This window comes from Pantherophis guttatus, chromosome 3 (assembly GCF_059756535.1).
Source record: "Pantherophis guttatus breed Tessera chromosome 3, ASM5975653v1, whole genome shotgun sequence".
Lineage (NCBI taxonomy): Eukaryota > Metazoa > Chordata > Lepidosauria > Squamata > Colubridae > Pantherophis > Pantherophis guttatus.
In genome coordinates this window covers 164,385,394-164,407,153 of record NC_142065.1, presented here as the reverse complement: position 1 = coordinate 164,407,153, position 21,760 = coordinate 164,385,394, and the positions used below count along the sequence as shown (strand labels likewise).

Genomic DNA, 21,760 nt, shown 5'->3' with positions numbered 1-21,760 from the left:
ATTGAAGTTCATATAAATTGAAATAAAGGCTTTCCACATGACTGTTCACTATCACATAAACTGGTCAGTTTACAATTAAATGAACACAAGAATAATCAGACCCTGCTATATAACTATTAAGGTTTGGAATTAGGAAACGTGAGTCTGCAAGCAGTTCATTTGCTTTTGTACTTTGGGCATAAAGCGATCCTAATTATCTCAACAATCATTCTAATGTGACACCTGTCAAATTAACAGTTAAATTTAGGGTTCTTTTTAATCCCTATATCCAAATGTCCTGAATTGGTTTTTGTTTTTAATCTTAAAGAATTGACCATCAAAACCTGAGTTAATGTGGAAAAACTAAAGTTATACATATAGTTATACATATAAAAGTTATTCATATAAACATTATATGATTTTTTTTCATTGCGGTTTTCTTTTAGCTCCGGTATATTAACTAGGTGACATCTATTACAATGAAGAAGTAAAAGTAGTATTTTCTTGAAAAAGGAAATGAATAACATTTCATCTATTTGTTAATACAAAAAACTGCTACTATAAAGCTTAATGCAACTGGTTATTACTTATACATGCAGTGTTAAATTATGGTTTATTGGCCGTGGAAAAGACCAATAAAATACCATTCAAATCTGCAGTCCTATTTCAGCATGGCTAGGTTTCAGAGCTTTAATGGGCAGAAATCCAGCCAATGAATCTTTGCTTAGCACGATGCACAGCAATGTAAGCCAAATTTCCTATTCATTTTGTTTCTTTTTTTCTTTTAAATGAATGAGAACATGCTGAAAACAGCAACCATATATTGTCCTCTTACACACATGCAATAAATAAATAAATAAATAAATAAATAAATAAATAAATAAATAAATAAATAAATAAATCTGAAATAAATCTGAAATAAAAAGTTCAGATTTTCCTGTGGTGATGAAGTTAAATAGATGTACTTTCTAGAATGAAGTAGAATGTTATCAAGATGAACTTCCCTTACCTCTGGGCAATGCAGTCAGCTGAAGTAGAGAATCATTAAACCTTTTAGCAATTCCACTGGCTTTCGCTTTAAGTCTTTCCACTTTTATATTAATTTCATTTAACCCTGACCTGAGTCCTACAGAGAAAAATAGTTGTAAATCCAAAGCAGTAGAATACTTTTTGTAAGAAACTAAAAGCAGTGAATTGTGCCTTATATAATCTGTACTCTATATGCTAAAAAGATACCTATTCAGCAGATGGCTATATATAGGTTAAACTAATGAGCAAAGCCAAATGTTGCCAGGAATCACACATAAAAAAATGCACTAAAACATAATTGTGCCTGTGCCAAATAGGTGGCTGTTTTATTGCTTCCAGGAGGATAATTTGTATGTGGCCCAAGTTTATAGGTTCTTTATTACAAAATTTCTCATGCTAATATACAGCAACTAATATTTACATCCTGCAAAGGTGGAGTAAGCACCTTAATTTTATTAGCACAAGAGTCTTGTGATGATAAAAGGTCTAACATTTCCCGGTAAGCTTCATTACTGAGCAAAAATTAATATCTCAACCTATATGTAATGAAACCTACCATCATACTTCTTGTGAAGACGTTTTGCATCAGTTAAGACTGTGGAGCCAAGCTGAAGAACATTTTTCCCAGTAGTGTTAAAGGGCCCTCTTTGCTTAAAACAATCACACAACAAGAAAACATTATTTATGTGGAAATATTAATATTACATAATTCAAGCATAAGATACCCCCAAAATAAGACCTCCCCTGATAATAAACCCAATCGGGCTTTTGAGCGCATGTGCTAAAATAAGCCTCCCCCCAAAATAAGCCCTCCCTGAAAATATTTAAACACAGAGCTGGAAATCAGGTAAGACGGCAAGAGGAGCCCCATCTTGCTCCACACGCCCCAAAATAATAAGACCTCCCTGAAAATAAGGCCAAGCGTTTATTTAGGAGTTCAAAAAAATATAAGACAGGGTCTTATTTTTGGGGAAACACGATAATTTTGGGAAAACCCTGTTATATGTTATGTGGCTATAAAAAAACTTATTTCTATAGTTTTATATCATTTTTAGCTTAAGCTTCCAATCTCAAGTCCTTGATCAAACACATCAGATATATTAATATGAGACATGAGACAGAAAACCATAAAAACATATCTTCACATACATAACATGCAACTATATTAGAAATAGGGTATTGTGAAGATCATGAACGCTTACTAAAATGTTTTGCTAAAATGGCCTTGTACAGATGTAGTTGACTTTCATCAACACATTCCATAGCTGCTGCTGTGGCTTGGACTTGTTCCCAGAGATCCCGGGGTTGCACCAAATGCTTACATTGTGCATAATTATTTGGATTTCTGAGAACTTTGACCTCAAGAAGAAGGGTCTCATCCCTTAACCCATTTACACAGTAAGAAAAAAAAAGATTATGCCAAAGGTTAGCCAGGTGTCACAACACAAAGATTAGGTCTGCCTAAAACTGAAAACAGTTACGCTTTCCAATTCTTTTCAATGGATTGAATTTCTTAAAAGGAAAAGTAAGGAGATACAAGTACAAGTAAGGAGATACTTATCATTCCTTGCTTTCATTATGTTTTCAGAAGATCGGAAAAATATTGAGTTTTTATAAATTCCAATACAGAGCTTTCAACAAAGAAAAATTATGATTGATGAACAAGCTTTTGAACAAGTCAGAAGCTACTTCCATTGTATGCAGTGGTGCTTATTTTTTGTAAAGCTTACATAATTTCATAATTAGAAAGAAAATCTGGGCATTGTAGTTAGCCATTAGAACATTCCAAAGCCTTTCATTTATTTGAGAAAGGAAACAAATTCATGTGTAGGATTTTTAAAAATCTGATATTGTGGGGTCCAAGCTATACATATTCAAGACACAGCTGCTTTAAAGAGTTGCATTAGAGACACAGGTATTTTAATACATTTTTTTCAGGTTTACCTAGAAAAATGTAGCTCCTTTAAAAGGATGAAGGGTTTCATTCCCAGATGTTCCAAAACATCTCTACCATGGAAGTTTTGAATGATGAATATCCATATTGAAGAATGTATACATGTATTGATCTTACCCAGACTTATTAAGCACTCACCACATGTATTGGTTCATAGATAATCTTAGTGATATCACTTGCCAGGTTCTCTGCACTTTCAACTAGATTTCTGATAGTAGAGTACACATGGACAGAATTTGTCACATTCACAGTCACATTTCTAACATTCAAAAGGCCACTGCAATAGAAGATGAAAATTATATCTTTTGCATAGAATTTAAACCTATTAAAATACTAGAACCTATTTTAAGCCTTATATTTGGAACAGTTTTTTATTTATTTTATTGATTAAATTGCTACAATGGCCATCTCGCCTAAATGACTCAGTGATTTACAACAACATGCACTTGAAAAAAAATAGCATTGCATTCTTTTAAAAACATAGAATGTAAGTTGCATATTGAACAATACATTGCCTTTCATTCCTAATGCAGTCATTAATTCCAGTGTCCTGTCACAATTGAAAGTTTATTTTCCTGAATAATTATATGATATTCTAAATGAAGCAGCTTATGCATTTCAGTTTCAGTAATACTTTGCCTATCTATATGTAGTAATTAAGTATGTTAGAGCTTAGTATAAAAGAAACATATAAACTCAGAAGAGCTGCAGCATCAGTACAACAGTATTGGTTACAATTGCCGAAGAAGGAAATTGTGACCATCAGTTTGAAGCACTTGTCATAACTTCATGTATAACATGCATATAGAATCTATGTCCTTAAAATTCTACGTGTGCCGAATTCATAATTGATTTCTGGTTTGAATGTAAGGGTTGAATTCCATACTTTAGGCTGGAAGTTTTATATTTCCTATGTAAAGTTTTGTGTCTAATAATCTTTGAGGCAGAAAGCCATTTCTAGTAGACAGACATTTTAGGCACTACAGACTGTCTATGATCTATTTAAGTAAAACATAACCTAATGATGACACTCTTACCTGTCTAATGCATGAGCATTTTTTTCTAACTCAGCAGCATGATCTTCTGTCTTATAGACAAGTTCAAGAGCACCTCGAGTAGACATCTGCATAACCAGGTCATCCACATGTTGTCTTAATTTACTATTCCATAACATCAATTCATCCTGGTGGATTTCTACATCCTAAATATTCAAAATCAGTTAATATCATATTATGGTTAATTAATTATGTATAATTTAAGATTATGAGTGTTCAGTGACTTACAGATGTAGAATTAAATATATCCCTTGCAAAGGCAGCAGCAGCAGTTGTTTGGATTTTTCCTTCTTTTATCAGTGTAATAGAGAGCTCCTCATCTTCTTTAACATTCAGCTTTTTATTCTGAATACAATATTGGGTATAATTAACACTTTATGTCAGCTATTACAGAGTAAGTATATCTTACATAAAATCCCTTTATGCTTAAAAGGATGTAAATGCTAAGTGTAATATACTGTACTTTGCCTAATGCTAATATTAAACCTAATTTTTTTCTTTAAAGACTATTTTACACACTCAGACAAATCTACTATAAAATCATGTGAAATATGTCACGAGTCTCTTCTTACATTTAACTCATTGAGGTTGTTATTAATAAGAACAAGCAGACGTCTAGCCTCTTCAGTGTTACTGTTTGCTACGTTCATAACATCTTGGGCTTCTTGATGTTTGGTGCTATGGTCAGATAAGGCACGTTTTGCTGCTTTTTGAAAGTCCTTAATTTTTTGCTGTGGTCTCCAATATTCTCTCTGGATTTGTGTCAGCAATTTTTCTGCACCTCTAATAAATATAGAAGACATACACAAAGTCATATAATCCTCTTGAAAGTAAAAGCCATTCTGGAGGAAGTTAAGATCTGTGTCATATAGCTAATGAGAAATTTGACTATTGTTTACTTACATTGTTTGTAGCCATTCTATAAAATCATTATTCTAAGATTACAGGCTAGTGCTTATGATATAAAGTGCAAACTTGCATTTAACCTTGGCTTGTTTGGCTGGACTAAAGTATGACTTGTGTTTGAATATCACAAGATGTTATTCCCAAAATATTTAAAGGAAAGGAGATAAAGAAATCTCCTATTTAGTGACAAGACCATGAACACTAACATTCTGTGCATTCTTAAAGCACTTTTTCAAAAAGGAGCTGGACTTCTTGAAGATGTTTTGCTTCTCATCCAAGAGGCTTCTTCAGTTCTGAAGAAGCACCTTTGGGCAACCATGACCTGGATGACTGAGAATCTCCATAAGACGTTCTGTGCATTCATATCCCAAATTGTTAAACTTATCTGTTTGGCATAAAGTAGTGAATGCACTTAACGTTTATTCTTGCCATGAAAAATCAGTGGAAAAGTATCAGAACTCTTGATGGAAATCAAGAGACCTTTTCTTGGATGGCATCTTCTTGACTATAACTTTAAGAATATTTCTGAATTCTTTTATATATATTTTACAAATTTATTTTATACATTAAATCAGGTTTCGTTATTTTCTGTTTTGTTTTTTTTACAAACTCCCATTTTGATATTTTGTCTAAACCCATACAAAATTACATTAAAACACAGTTTTGGATTTTATCACAAGCAAAATCTTGGCTGTGGTTCTCAGTTAAATATCTTTGATATATATCCCAATAAGAGAAATTTTACCTTCTACTTCTAACACTTCTAACTTCTAATCTAAATTCTAAATCAATTTACTCTAAAGACAGCTTGAAACAATTTATCTGCATGAGGTATGAATTATGTACAATAGACTGTTTAATTCTGCAACTGGAAAAATTTAAAGCACATATGAAAATCAATGAATCATGTTATACCTTTAAAAAATTAAGTATTCTAATTTTAGTGAAAATCCCCTGTTGTTTGATGACATTAATCTTTTAATTTGATTTAATACATTAAGCATTTTAGAAATTACATTTAGCAATTCATTCTTATCATAAAGGTCAGATACATTTTTCTTTACTTGTCTTAAATATTAATTATGAGCATTGCAGCAAGCCACAAAAAGACTTACTTTAATTCACGTATACTATTTTGATGCAGTTGTTGGAAATATCTTCCACGCATTATGTCCAATATCATGGGAATATCATCTTGCAATTTCTGAAGTGTTTTATTTGATTGTGGGAAATTACTATCTACTGTTGTATTAAGAGTAGCTGCCATTTCTACAAGCACTTGGTGGAGAAAGAAAAAAAATAATTGGGAAGAAAAAAGGATTTAAAAAATCACTTTATACAAATGCAGGAACAACAGATTTTTATTTATAAATATCTTATTCCTACTCCAAAATTATAACATCCCCAAGCCAATCACCACATTACCTTTAATATTTGCCTCCAATGTGTTGATAAATTTAGTCAATTCTTTACTCTTGCTCAAGGTACCTTCTGAAGCATTGTTGAGATGTTCTCCTCTTTCTAGTATTCTTGTTAACTAGTACAAAAGCAAATATATATTTTTTATGAAATACACTATTGAAATTGTGGCTCTTAATTAGTGTAACAAAGAATGAGGAACATATCTACAATTATGACTCTGTTATATGCAAATCTTTTTATTTTGTAAAAATAGCATTTTATATTATTCTTACCAAATCAATGCTGCAGAAAGAGTAAAATGTTTCAGATATTTAACATCTATGCTAAAAAAAAATAAGTGGAAAAGTAATGGCATTTATAAATACTTGTATAGAGGAGATAATCTTATATTCCCTAAGAAAAGTTTAACAGAGCCAGTGAAAGGTAGAGGTAGAAGTTTTTGCTGCAAATAATGAAAAGAAATGATTGGAGAAGAGAGAAACTACCATGCACCAGAAGAAGATCCTAAGTGAACTAGAGATCAGGATTCCATGAACGTAGGCAAAGGCATTGAACTCAATAGCATTTATTCTAAAGTAAGCATGCCAGGATGTCCTTTTTGTTATTTCATTAACTTATTATCATCTCTACAGCCTAATTGATCCTCATTCTTTTTAGAGCAAGAAAAGTAAGACTCTTTTGACAATACTCCTAAATTTCTTCGAGCTGCTAAGTAGACTGGACTAAGCAGCAACTAATGCTGGTCTAAGCAGCAATTTAGGAATAAGAACTACTAAACTCTGTGCAACTTACTACAAAGTAAAGGGTGATTAGGCCTAGGTTCAAACCCTTTCTTGTGGTTTTCAGACTTCTTTTCTTTCTCTTTTGTCCTTCCCCATGCCTATTTCAATCTAATTGTAATTATTGTTGCAGGGGGTGTATGTGATTATATTATATGAGAGATATGAGAGAACAATTAATTCTGCAAGTCTTTTTTTTTTTACAATTAATTTTAATCAATGTATTAATATTAGCTGATTTATTTTCTCTTAATTTTCCGTGTTTTGGAGTGCAGTATACACACAGACACATATCTCACACTTTCATATCTCACACTTCCATACATGCACACTGCTAGGGCAGAAAAATATCAAGGATGGGTTTCAGCTGAGCTGAATCCCTAAGGTGGCCAAAACAAAACAAAACAAAACAAAACAAAACAAAACAAAACAAAACAAAACAAAACAAAACAAAACAAAACAAAACAAAACAAAACAAAACAAAACAAAACAAAACACATAATAATCACAGATAATTAGAACTGCAGAAAAAACAATTGCTACCAACCTGCCTTCCATTGAGGACCTGTATGCTGCACGAGTCAAAAAGAGCGCTGTGAAAATATTTACAGACCCCTCGCTTCCTGGACATAAACTGTTTGAACTACTATCCTCAAAACGAAGCTACAGGCATTGCACACCAGAACAACTAGACACAACGACAGTCCTCCCCATGCCATCACTCTGCTAAACAACCAATTCCCACAACATTGTCAAACTACTTATTAAGGCTGTATTACTATCTTTCCTATTATCTATCTCCTTTTCTACTTATGACTACAACTTTGTTGCTTGTATCTTTATGATTTATATTGTTTTATTTAGTTTCCTAGTATGACTTTTGTTGATTGCTTATTTAGTATCCTATGACTATCACTAAGTGTTGTATCTTATGATTTATGATGAATGCGTTTTTATGATGACTATAATCATGATTTATCACTTATAGCTTTTATGTACACTGAGAGCTTATGCACCATAGACCAATTCCTAATGTGTCCAATCACACTTGGCCATTAAATAATTCTATTCTATTCTATTCTATTCTATTCTATTCTATTCTATTCTATTCTATTCTATTCTATTCTATTCTATTCTAAATAAGCTTTACAGTAAATATGGAAAATTCCTGCTTCTTTTTTAATTATGGAACAGGTTTTTACCCAGTAAATATAGAGCTAAACATTTACAATTACCCGGTTCAGTTCAATGTTGTTGTAAATCTTCTACTTGCAGGTCTACTTTTACCAATTTTTACTTCACCTATTTTTCTAATAGGTAAGCTTAAATTTGAACGGCACAAAATTCCTACCTCTTTGTAGTACTGATATGAAACATTTGATATTGTATCAAGATTGCCATTCATAATTTTCATTAAAGAGTTTGGACTTTCTTCAACGCCCAAAGATTCCTGGAAATAAAATGTGTATGCAAAAAGCGTCAGGATTGGAGACAAGGATTTAAATTTAGACCTTTTAGCATGCAATTATTCCCACTTAAGTGCTTTAACAGTCCTATTCATCAAATAATTTTCCTAGAAAACTTCAAAATGTCTATATAATACCTAAGCAATTTGTTGGAATATAATAGAAAATGAAATAAAAACTATATTACATTGGAATGTAGCTGAAACTGATCAAGATGTGAGATTTTGATTCAGTCAAGATGTCAGTGAGACAGTCTAAAAAATATTAAGTTACAGATTCAATTGATGAATCTTGGAAAACCTGAATCTGTAATAACATTTCAATGTAAGTTTACCAGTGCTGTACAGTGATCCAGATTTGAAGGGCATAATGTGATTTAGAACTCGCATAAGCACACACATAGCATCTCTCAGGAACACCTTAAAACAAATCAATATTTCTTAAGAATCAGTGATGAAGGAAAGGGCACTGGGAGCATCCACATATGCTCCCGTTCACATGTTGCACACTGTACAACATGTGAATGGAAGCATATATTGGGGCACAGTGATTAGAATGCAATATTATAGACTAATTCTGCCCCAGGATTTCGATTTTGACCAGTTCAAGATTGATTCAGCCTTCCATTCTTCCACGATCGGCAAAATGAGGACCAGATTGTTGGAGGCAATATGCTGACATCTGTAAACCACTCAGAGAGTACTGTATGGCTATATATACAACTATGGAGTGCTATATACATCTGAGTGCTATTGCTATTGCATAGCTGCATGTCTAACTACAAAACTGCCCCTCCCAGTTTTATTACAGAATATTTGAAGATTTTTTATAACAACTAAATGGAACATTGTTATTAATTCTTATTAGTATCATCATCACTGAACATTAGAAATTTAACGTGTGAAAGGATAGTCTCTTTCCAGGAGATAACACATAGATTAATTTTGATACACTTTATATAGCATTTACAGTAAGACAGAAAGCTGTTCCTTAACCATAACACCTGACAGAATCAGCCCAGCTCCCAACCATGGTTTAGTGGGCGGCAAGTTCAGAAGAGTTGATTCCATAGAACTATGTCTAATTAGAAATAGTGTTTTATCAAAGAAGGTAGAAGAACCAATCAAACCATACTTAAAATAGGCCAATATATTAATCTTCAGCTACAAAATAATATAAACTGCAATGTAAAAGATAAGCAACAGCTTACACACCTTTAAATGTTTTGTGGCATTTTCCAAGTCTGAAAGTGCTCCATAAGGTGCCAAGATAGCACCAGTGAAGTTTACCAAAAGCATAGCTTTGCCAAAATTATCCAGATCATTCAACAACCGCCCTGTACAGTCATCATCACAAGCTGAAGAAAGAATTTCTAGATATTATTTTCAACATAATACACATATTTGTATTGATGCTTATATTAAGTTTTGTATACTCATGAACTAAACAGAAAGTGAAAAAAATCCCAAAACAAAAAAAGGAGAGCCCTCACACTTGTACCCCTTTAAACTAATACAAGAATGACTACTTTTGTGATGTCTCTTTAGAGTCTCATGTTTGGGCTCCAAAAATAAGGGGAAAAAAACATATAACTTCAGAAACTCTTTCATGGTTAGATTATCATCATATACATGGTTACAATTTTTTTTCTGCAATACTCAGTGTTTTAATTCATGTACACTATATAACATTTACCATTTAGATACTTATTCCTTTAGTTTTGTAAATATTTTTAGAGTTCTTCATTGCCACTTTTCTTCTAATTATCCTGAATAATAACAGTAGGTTTTATTGTATATTGCATATGTTGAAAACCACCAGTTCACTGTTCAAATTTACATTAAATCTTCCACTCTGTTTTTTATGCATCAATATTTATTTATTGATCAGAAAACAGAGTTCTTATCCCCCAAATTTTGTTAGGTAGAGAACTTTGTCAAAATCCAAATAAATATATTGAGTGGATATTTTTAAATGTATGCCATTTTATTATTCTCTCACATGTGCATTTATTTCTGTAGCTATTTCCTTTGTACTCTCTACAGGAATACATACACTGATATTCAACAGCTTCATCTATTTAGTTGGCCCTATCCAAAATATAGACAGCATTTTTTAAGAATGTTATTTTTTTAACAAGTATGTTGCATGCTGCAGTATCTTGCAGATTGAACAATATTAAACTGCATTTATCAGTTCCCATTCGAGGCACAATTCAACTTAAAAAGCAAAAGGGAAAAAGAAAAAGAAAGCACTTACAAACACATTCATTCTCCACAAGGATGTGCCTTGAATCACACTGATCACACAACTGTCCTGTTACACCTTGTTTACAAACACACTGCCCAGAAGTATGATCACAGTGGTGATGGAGAGAACCATTTGGGTTGCACTGACATTGCTGACATTTGCCACCTGGTACTCTAGGATTTCCATAGTAACCTGGAGAACATCTAGAAAGAATCAAGACAAGTTTCTTGAATGTTTAGTCTTGTAAAAAAAAAAAGTTACCTTGAGATACCTTATCATAAAACCACAATATCGTCTCTATTCTTTCAGGATTTCCAGTCTTTTATTCCAGCATGCTACAAATCTCACAATAGTCTGAGACTTAAACATACAACATATTTCCCATGTTGAAGGGCATTCTACATTCTATAGACCTTGCAAATAAATTCTGAGAATTTACAGGGGTAATACTTCGATTTTTTAAATAGCATCACAGTCCTATTGAGAGAATTTCGTACTAGGATTGGACTAGTAACATATAAAAAAGCAAAGGCATACTTTTTGATTGAATGATGGCACATTACAACATTTATTAGAATAGCCAATAAATCAGGTTTAATAGTAACTAGGGGTTTATGTTAATACTTTAATTCTACAATGAAACAATATAACAACAACTTGCTATCTACCGTACTATATTTCTAATAAGGTAAGACATGGGTTTTTGCATCCCTTTTGCCTAATATTGTCTGAATCAACTAAAATTAAGCTATGTCAACTCTTCTTAATGTAGGCACATTTGTTGCAAAAGTTTTAATGAGCTGAATAACTTACCTTTCACAATACTGCCCTTCATATCCAGTGACACAAGCATTGCAATGGAAATCCTTTATACCTTTTGCAACACATGTTGGACTAAAACTTGAAGAACAAAAAAAAATCATTAGGTTTAGGAAAAACATATTTATCCCAACTGGTATATAATTTTATTTATTAGATTTGTATTGTTTCATTCAATGACTTAAGGAAATAAGACAGCCCTTGCTCTCCCCATTTTTCCCCGATCACAACCCTGTGAAATAAATTGGGTTGTCAGTGAATGGTTGACCCAAAGTAATCCAATGAGCTCCAATAGATGTGGGTGAACTTCAACCTGACTCTCCCCATTATCACCCCAACATCTTGTACAGCCATAATTAGGTATGTAGGAACATTAAGTCATATTTCTTTTGATGTCTAAAAAAACTACAGTTCCAGTACCATTCAATTCAAGTATTGAACATTATACATATGGATTCAGAAAAGTCTCACTGATTTCAATGAGGCTTTTCCCTAGGTAAATAAGATTGTTAATTAACTATATTAATGCATAAATATAATTCTGTTCCTTGTTGCGGTCTTAGTATAGCTTAATACTTTTCCAAAAGTGTTCAACTGTTATATTTAGTCATTGTGAAAGGCTGATATGATGTAACCACAAGATCAACCACTGGACTATGATAATGTCTATTGAATTATCTGACTAAGCTGAATTACAAATCCCATTTTAGTCAAGGATTTTAAAAACAAGGTAGAATCACCTAGAAATATAGCTGGCAACACCAGCTATTACTGATATAATACTATATTAAGTATAATAATTATTAAGACAGCCAGGTTAATACTTAGCTACCTTTCAGGGCTCATTTTTGGACATGCACATAGTGAACAATCATTGATGGATCCTTTAACTTTGCCGTAATAACCAGGGGCACAAATATTGCAATGATCACCAACTGTATTATCTCTGCAGTCCTAGGAAGCAATAATTCATGAATTTTAAAATTAAAATAATTTTAAAAAGCTTTCCACTTCATAAATACAGTGCTCTTACTAATTACCTAAAATGTCAAGAGATAGAAATGACAGATAGTATATTTATTCCTTTAATTATAAAAAAGATTGGTATTTAAACCAATGGAGTAAAACTGTAGAAAATTCTTGCCATTTCAATATGGGTAATCCTTGGAGTAAAAGTAATTAGTTCTATTTCTTATTTTAACATTCCTTGATGATTGCCCTAATTTCTTCAAGCCATCTGAGTCATCTCCATCAGTGATTCATTTTTGATAATGTTTCAATTAAAATTGTAAAATTTAAGAGGTTAAGACCACTATGCTAACCTAAACTATTGCAACACACTCCATAGAAACAGTTATTTTGAATTCAGAGCAACTTGAACCAGGGGTGAAATGCTACCGTTCACACCAGTTCAGACTACCCGGTAGTAAAAAAAAAGCTACCGGTTTGTCCGAACCAGTATTTCCAATGATCAGCTGTGCCTGCAATTTATATTTGCTAGAAAGCAGAAAATCCTTAAGCCTCCTTTTTCCGTGCATGTTCTGACCCAGCTATGGATCCCAAAGAACATAGCACACACAAACTCTGAATAACTTAAACTTAAATTTAGTTTACTCAAATAATGCAGTTTTAGCAAATGCCGGCTGTTAATAAGCGTTATTACAGCCTGCCAGAATTCCACAGATAAGATAGTCAGAGTCTTACTGGAGTTGGCAGAAAGCCCAGAAACCAGGTTGCAGAGAAATCCCAACACGATGATTAGCAAACTAAAGTTTTGTTTAGCAGCTTGTTGCAAGCTGTGTTCTTTCTTAAATATGCTAAGGGAGTGGCCAATTAGCCCCAAGCCTTACTCTCGAAGAGACCTCCTTCCGAGGAACCACTCCTGCCTTTTGGCAGCTCTGCGTGCCCATGCATTGAGAAGAGGCTCCTCGTCTTCATCCTCTGTACTTAAAGGAGCCTCTGGAGGTTCTGAAGGCCCTGACTGCATCCCTGCCTCTGGCACCACATCTTCTTCAGCCTCCTCGCTGTCCGACTCGAGCGCCGGCTGCACAGGCTGCTGGCGCACCACCACACCAGCCTCCTCATCATCGGGATCAGCAACAATCTGCACAGGCCGCTAGTGGGCCACAACAGCACACAGCGTGCATTTGGCATGTACCACACATGCAAGGCAACAAACCGGTGGCAAACCGTGGAGGATTTTGCCACTGTCTTAAACCATTATGTGCCTCAGTTTAATTTATTGTTTCAATCCGTTCTTCCTTGTACTGGTTTCTTTCAGAGAATAACCTCTTAGACATAGTCTGAATTGTTTGTTTGTATTAGCTTTGTAAATACTTTTGTGAACAAGGTAAAACGACTAAAAGTTATTAACTGATTCTGGCTTCCCCACTTTGCTGGTCAGAAGGTTGCAAAAGTTGATTCCATGACCCCAGGACACTGCAAGCATCATAAATATGAACCAGTTGCCAAGAATCTGGATTTTGATTGTGTGACCATGGAGAAACTGCAGTGATCATAAGTGTGAAAACAACCTTAGGTCACTTTTTTCAGTGCCACTGTAACTTCGAACGATCACTAAACAAACCGTTGTAAGTTGAGGACTATCTCTAGTCCATGATAATATTACAAAGTTTGCAGCATGAATATTATTAGATATATACCATTTTTACTATCTGAATATAAAAATTGTTCTTGGCGGGCTTGCATTTCTAATGTTAATCATCTCATTTTTCAGAGGGTTTTTTTTATCTTGAATTATTTCATTTATTTTAAACATTTATATAACTGCCCACCTTAAAGCCAATTGGGCAGTTCCGAAATATTGATACAAAGAGGATTTATTTGTAGTTTACATACCAAACACTTCCCTGTTTCTGGATCACAAGCACTGCTGTGATTGTTGCATTGACAGGGCATACATAGTGAAACTACCGAGGGCAACACTTTTAGATGTGAATTTCCATGCTTCTCCCTATAGTATCCTGGTGCACAGTCCTATATAGAAAAGAGCTTTATTAACATGGCAGAGTTATTTTTAAATAAGGCATTTAACATATGATACCCTAAAATACCCTAATACCTTGAAATATTTTTTCACTAAGACATACCATACCTGACAGGAGAGTCCTGCATAACCTCCAGGACACAGGCATTTTTCAATGTGGTGAGCTGGTTCCTTGGCCAAGGGCATGTGATCAGCTTTCACTGCAATTTCCATGGAGACATTTGAGATTCTAAAAGGTGTTCCATAAAAACAAAGTAAAAATGAGACAATCCTCATTTATCAAACAAGAGATAAAAACTGCTTATTACTTCCTACCAATTGGAATGGCTTCTGCAAATATTTTAGTCAGAGTTATAGGTTACAAAACTTAAAGGTAGAAATAAATTTCAAAACACAAGATTTGGAATCCTGAGGTACTAGCAGGTAATAAAAATGAATAAAGGCTTAAAGAAATGGCCCTTTTGGTTAGACATTTCTGGAGGTTTTCATCCCAAAATATTTAGAAGAACCAGAAGATGATAGTCCTTAGGTGTGCCCATTAACTTCATTTATTAACTTCGTTTTACACCACTTAGTCACTTGTTTTGTGACATGGATGACTATATGAATTTGATAATAAAATAAAATAAATAAAAATCAAAGTTTTAGCACTTTACCTGCTTTGTTGCAATCCTTGACCGTATGAAGCCTTGATAAGAATATATTCAATATGGCTCAGAACTGACATGAAGTCAGAATGTGAAACAGATTCATCTGAAACAGCATTGAAGTATTTCCAGGTATTCTGATAAAGACAAGAAAAATATAAACATAAATGAATTACAAACTGTTAATAACACATACCAGTTTAATGAAATTGCTTTTAGTTTTTTGTGTATCAGTATTCCTCATTTAATGACCACAATTGGGACTGGCAACTTTGTCAGCATTGTGATTGTCTTTATGATGTTACTTCAGCTTTCCTTTGCTTTACAAATCTGCAAAGGTCATAAATGCAAGCATTAGTTATAAACTTCCTTTTTTATTGCTGTGGTAATTGTAAATGGTCATTGAATGAGTATTATCAATATTGCCCTCAACACCTTAGCTGCAAAATTAATTGTATATAAAATGTAAAGTGCTTCTGCATTTAATAAAGCTGATCATAAGAACTAGTCATGCCACTTCCCTAATTAAGTCTTCACTGGCTTTATGAGCCCAGTGGAGTAAAATTAATAACCTGGAGAAACAAACATATAGTAAATTAAGCATATTCTAAATTACTATGCTATATTTGAAAGATGTTGAAAGTTATTTTCAGAGACAGATGCATCCTGACAAGGCTCTAAGGAACAAGGCTGATGCAAGAAAATCTCTCCTGCTCAAAGTATAGTAGATACCTCCCAGGGTTTTGGATAGTACCCAGCAGAAGAATATTATTTGATAGATTCAAACCCAAAGTAGTACTACTGAATATACAATGAGTGTGATAATATTTTTGCCTCTTCAAATCATAAAGTTTACACGTTGAAAACCATATAATTTTTATTCCTATGTTGCTCAACAACAAATGTTTGTGCAAGAATTTCCAAACCAACTCAAGCGGATATTTGTATTCTGCTTTTGTTTCTGGGACAGTTTATGTATGTATATATGTATGTATGTATGTATGTATGTATGTATGTATGTTTGTATGTACAGTATGTATGTATATATAACTTCTAATTCACCTTTATTATTAAAAACAATTCTAAAATGATTATAGTTTATAATCTTGGATAGAACACTAACTCCTCAAAGTGGGTTTCATTCACAGTTTCTATAGGTTTCCAATCAATATTTGAAAGAGAATAAGGACATTTTTCATGGATGTAAGACATTTTAATATGTCACATGATAATGTCATACAATTTATGTTATAAAAGATAAACAACCTGAAGAGAAATAGCTGGTGATTTTTCGATTTCCACAAAAAAGTAAAGAGTAAACAATGCCTCTATTCAGCTGTGAGCAAAGACTCTAGATACATTTCTACATATATAACCAAAATTTTAGTCTCACCTCCATCATTAGTATCTTTTCATCTTGCCTTAATCCATTTTCTGGAGCAGGAATATCCACATACATGACCTGTTTCCTAGAGAGACCTCCCTTAATCAGGACTTGCGGTTCAAGATTTGCAGCTCCAAGACCATCCAGAGCATAAAAAGCTACTGAATATTTCAATTTCCCACCATATGCCATGAGCTGTTTTGATAAATAATTATATTGTTAATTTGAGACATTTTTGAAGTATTTTCACTAAAATATAGATTGGTAGTGGACCATCTTTTTCTTCATGGTCTGCTCCAAGATCTGATTTCCAGAATCATCTCTTTTTTCCTATTACTTTTCATTTCATTTTCAAATCAAACAGGAATTGAAACTTTTCAAACTCCTACTTTTCAAATCAAGCAGGAATTTCTTATTCTTTCTTGGATGCAGGTAAGTGCAGGGTGTGCATGAAGGCTTGGGGAGGGCGAAAAACTTCTGGCCTACCAGAAGTTTGGGCCTACCAGAGGGCCTCCGGAGCCTGGGGAGGCCATTTTCACCCTCCCAGAGGCTTGAGGAAAGCCTCCGGAGCCCAGAGAGGACAAAAGCCATGGTGCAGGAGACCGACTAGGCCATGCTCACCATGGCCATGCCCACCCAGCAACCGGGCAGAGAACCCCTTGCTAAAATTTTTGAAACCCACCCCTGCCCATATCCATCTTCCTTTTAGAAAAATACCATGTTTTAAAATCCAAGTAGCAATTATGTTAAGCTACCAACACATCAGACAGTTAGGTCAGCATGAACAGTCAGAAAATCAGGGCATTTTGTTGGGCCTTCAATGACAGTACTAGCTACAACCCCAGGAATACGCCATAGACTCTGTCTCAGAATGTTCACTTTTTTAGATTCTATTTTAGATTCTATTGAGTCTAGTAGCTTTCAAAATTCTGCAAGCAGTCTTACGTATATTATGTGGTCTCAAAAAACAAAGATATATAAAATTTTAATAGTTTTGCTGTGAAAGTACAGTGAACATATATGAATGAATGTAAGTATTCAGAAATACACAGTGAATTCTTTTCAGAATTTTTAGATATTAAGTTGCAGACTTATCCACAGAAAGGACAGAAAAATAAACATTTACCTGGTTTCCCTGGAACTGATCAGGTAATTTCCAGTAAAAGGGTTCTGCATTCAAGTGTTGCCGGACTGTTGCCGCATCCATTACTATGTCCGGAAATTGGGAAAATACACCTTCACTTGTTCCAGTAAAGTTACTGAGAGAAACAACGTGTAATAGTTCCTGTTCTGGAGTCAGTGTTACCTATAATACCAAGCCAACAGGTTATCCAGTTTCATAAAATGAACTACATATGGTCTCAGACCAAGAAAGATTTCACATGCTTCCTGAAAATAACTAATACATCACCCATCCTTTGAAATTTGGGAGCAATTTTATTAATGCACCTTACATTTTATATTAGTATAAAGTTGCCTGTACATTGAATGCCCAATTTTCTTTCATCTTTTATATTTTTCTCCTTCTATCTCTACATATAAACCAGCTGAAGGTAAGGATGCAGAAAAAGAAAGCAAAAAAACACAAAACTTAGAAACTGTATTCCTTAGACAAAAAGCACTGGTTGGGTTTGAAGAATGCATAGAGAATCCTACAGTAAAGACAATTCAAAACAATATAAATTTGCCTGGAAGTGGAATGCATATAAATAAATGCAACTGAGTTACTTAAGATTTGTATCGAACTTTCAATCAATCAGGACAGCTTGAAACAAATTTTAAGAAATTTAAAGTAGCAAAGTAAACTGATTTGGAGTTGGATATGTCTAAATCAATAAAATAGAATAAAATAATTAAATTCTTGATAGCAGGAAAATTCTAAACACAATACTAGGAAACATTAAGACTCTTCCAAACATTCTGGTGTCTTCCCACCTTAGCTGCAATCCAAGTGGCTTACAAGAACAGGTGTGATCAAGTAAGGAAGAAAATAGAATAGCAAGAAAAGACAACTAGTACACTTTACTAACCGGAACTCTCACATAATCTTCTACTTCTGCACAGAATTCTGTCATCCCAGAACAGAAGCAAGGGATGCATCCCAAAGGATTAATAGCATGTAAAGCAAAGGTCCCGCTTTTGCATTCACTGCAGTGCAATCCAAAGACATTTTCCTGAAGTAATATGAGATCATGATCAACATCACGCCTTGAATAATTTTTGTAGCCTTAATAGTATGTCAACAATAGGCATTTAGTATGTATAATTCTAAAAGATACCTATAGAACAGGGGTGGGCAACTGTGGCCCTTTTACAACCTGTGGATTTAAACTCCCAGAATTCCTGAGACAGCCAAGCTGGCTCAGGAATTCTGGGAGTTGAAGTCCACAGGTCATAAAGGGCCCATATTTGCCCACCCCTGCTATAGAAACTTGCATTTATTCCCTATGTAATTGTATTAGTTCTAGCCAACTCACTTCCCCATTAAGACTGCCCCACTTTAAAGGGAACACCGAACTACTGTGATCATAGTAAATATATTTATGGCTCAGTTCAGGTGTATCTAACCTGGGAAAAAAAACTTTTTACCCTGCAATGCTGAGGCTTGAAAGTGATTTAGATTGTCCATTTCTTCAATTTAATATTCCCTTAATTACTTAGCTACCGCAGGTCTCTTAAGAAAAATAGCTCCCTTACTTAAGGTGAAACTGACAAAGATTCTGTTGGTTTCCTTTTCTCTTTCACCAGAAATGTCGTATGAGATTGTTTGGGGTAAGTTTTTCTTTTTTGATGTAATGGCAAAGTGAATAGGAAATTTTGGTTTTTTGCAGACGTGCCTTTATAATGCTTCTCAATTCCTGCTGCTTCAAAAGATTACCAAAAGTTTCTTTAGACTTTATCTTTCTCTCTCCCCTACAGTATACAGCCATGATTAAAAACATTATGAAAATCTTAATAGGTCAATACTTTATGCTATACCTTGCAAACACACACACCAGTTTCTTCTTCACAGCTGCAGATTCCTTGATTACACATCTCTGCTTTACTCCCACGCACATCACAATCACAAGGAATACAATCAGGATAGTCCCTGTAACCCAAAGCACACAGGGCACACCTATCCCCTCCGTATCCTTGCTTACATTGGCACTGAGAAGTTAGCTGGTCACATTGGAGACTGAGGGAACCTAAATGACTACAATTGCAAGCCTGGAAAAAAAAAAAAAGATAGAACCCTGTAATTTGAAAAAGCCATGTTTACAAATTACTTTTGCAGTCATTAAAAAGTCACCAGTATTGTTTTTTTTTTTTACAAGACTGTTTGTTTGTTTTGCCATAAGAAAGAGAAACATGGCTACTTCTCTAAAAATTATTATTAGAACTCATTTTAAAAGTTGGCTCAAATTAATTTACAAATATACTTTTGTAGTAGTGATTTTAGGATGCAATAAAGTTGACTGTAATGAAATCAGTCAACTGAAATAGGAAGAGGGGAAATACAGTTTCTTGAGGTGCTCCATTTAGAAAAATTCCCTGGATTTTAAAATTGTGCATCTAGGATGGAATTGGGCAAGTTCAGAAAGTTTCAGGAAATGTCAAAGCACTGTTGTTGCTATACATTATCTAATAAATGATTGTGATTCTATTATGGTTTTAAATTGCTGGATAAATTGCTGGCTTATATAATATTTTCAATGCTAGTTTTAAATAAGACGCTATAATGTATTACAAAAATGTAATATACATGTGAAAAAATGAACTAGGAATCCAATTTTTCTATATAACTTTTTTTTATAAGTAACAGTGCAAAAGATTGTATAGCAAGATTTCTTACAGTTCAATTAGTATATTAGTGAATAATTTAGAACTTCAGTAATTGAGATATTTACATTTGCATTGTCTAAAAGTTGGATTAGCAAAAATAAAACTTTGTATTGACCATTTTTGCTAGAAGAGGGATTCTCTGGTCCAAGCCTTCTGAGAAATAATTTTCTTTCATCAGGCAAGAAAAGCCTTATTACACATAATGTAGCAACATTTTGTATAGCAGATATAAATGTGTCCAATTGATCTACAAGAGTCCTATTTTTATATTTGCTCCATCAATCTTGGATCATGTATAAACTATCACCTACAGCTTATTAATACTTTAGATTATAAGTTTTTGTAAAACAATGTTTTTCTATATCCTGAACTTAATGCACTGTAGATTGATTTTCTATTTTTAGAATTCATTGATAATTTTAATGTTTTTTTCTTCACCTTAAAAATTTTAGGTTTAGTCTTCATGTTACATTGTTTTACTTAGGTATAAGTAAAGTATTTTGTGGCTTGTATTGTAGATTTCATCTTGATTTAACCTATCCATCCATCCATCTACCTATCTATCTATCTATCTATCATCTAACTATCCATTTAAATACATTTAAAAAAAGAGGAAACTACTCTGAAATAACACATGGTGGAAAGAAATCTAATACGTATATTTTTATATAAAATAGTTCATTAAATTTCATTCAACTTTTCAAAAATTCTTAATTTCCTTTTTTAACATATTACAACAAGCACATTACCTTGCATCCCTTTTCTGTATCATGACCCCAGAAATTTTCTTCACAAAGTTCACATTTTTCTCCAGTTGTATGAGGAGCACAAATGCATTGTCCCGAATCTTTATCACATGTATTGTGAGTATGAGCACAATCACAAGCTGCAATTAGGGCAAGACAGAAACAAGTAAACTGGAAGAATTATTAGTTCATTTTTTTAAATCTAGGATTTAAGAATTCTGAAAATTAATGTCTTATGAAATCCTAACATTTTCCAATTTTTATTAAAAGAAATTTCTCCCATCCACTATTGTAAACGTAAATGTTTTTGCAAATAAATTGTCAAGTAAATGTTTTTGCAAATAAATGTGATATATTTTTTCCTTTTTTATTATTCCTATTTTATTATCTTTTCCATCTGTATTCTCCATTAAAATAGACCAGTTTCATAATATGAAAGAAAAAAAGAGAGAGGCACAGAAAGAGACAGGCACAGAGAGAGACAAACTCAGT

At 33.5% G+C, this 21,760-nt stretch overlaps 1 protein-coding gene across 4 annotated transcripts in view; it reads right to left on the bottom strand.

Moving 5' to 3' along the window:
• Positions 1-21,760, bottom strand: part of LAMA1 (laminin subunit alpha 1) — a 97,581-nt gene that overhangs the window by 25,446 nt on the left and 50,375 nt on the right. For 3 of the 4 annotated variants that reach the window (XM_034429506.3, XM_034429507.3, XM_034429509.3), the window contains 21 exons: positions 21,272-21,408; positions 19,677-19,907; positions 18,728-18,871; positions 17,824-18,003; positions 16,707-16,892; positions 15,323-15,450; positions 14,775-14,895; positions 14,519-14,656; positions 12,492-12,613; positions 11,654-11,740; positions 10,850-11,043; positions 9,805-9,947; positions 8,476-8,574; positions 6,349-6,460; positions 6,039-6,201; positions 4,590-4,800; positions 4,246-4,362; positions 4,000-4,163; positions 3,101-3,239; positions 1,565-1,658; positions 989-1,105 (listed from right to left, as the gene is read on the bottom strand). In XM_034429506.3, coding sequence (XP_034285397.2) covers positions 989-1,105; positions 1,565-1,658; positions 3,101-3,239; positions 4,000-4,163; positions 4,246-4,362; positions 4,590-4,800; positions 6,039-6,201; positions 6,349-6,460; positions 8,476-8,574; positions 9,805-9,947; positions 10,850-11,043; positions 11,654-11,740; positions 12,492-12,613; positions 14,519-14,656; positions 14,775-14,895; positions 15,323-15,450; positions 16,707-16,892; positions 17,824-18,003; positions 18,728-18,871; positions 19,677-19,907; positions 21,272-21,408 — 3,027 coding nt within the window. The remainder of the gene's footprint in view (positions 1-988; positions 1,106-1,564; positions 1,659-3,100; positions 3,240-3,999; positions 4,164-4,245; positions 4,363-4,589; positions 4,801-6,038; positions 6,202-6,348; positions 6,461-8,475; positions 8,575-9,804; positions 9,948-10,849; positions 11,044-11,653; positions 11,741-12,491; positions 12,614-14,518; positions 14,657-14,774; positions 14,896-15,322; positions 15,451-16,706; positions 16,893-17,823; positions 18,004-18,727; positions 18,872-19,676; positions 19,908-21,271; positions 21,409-21,760) is intronic. The other variant, XM_034429508.3, reaches the window with a different exon arrangement.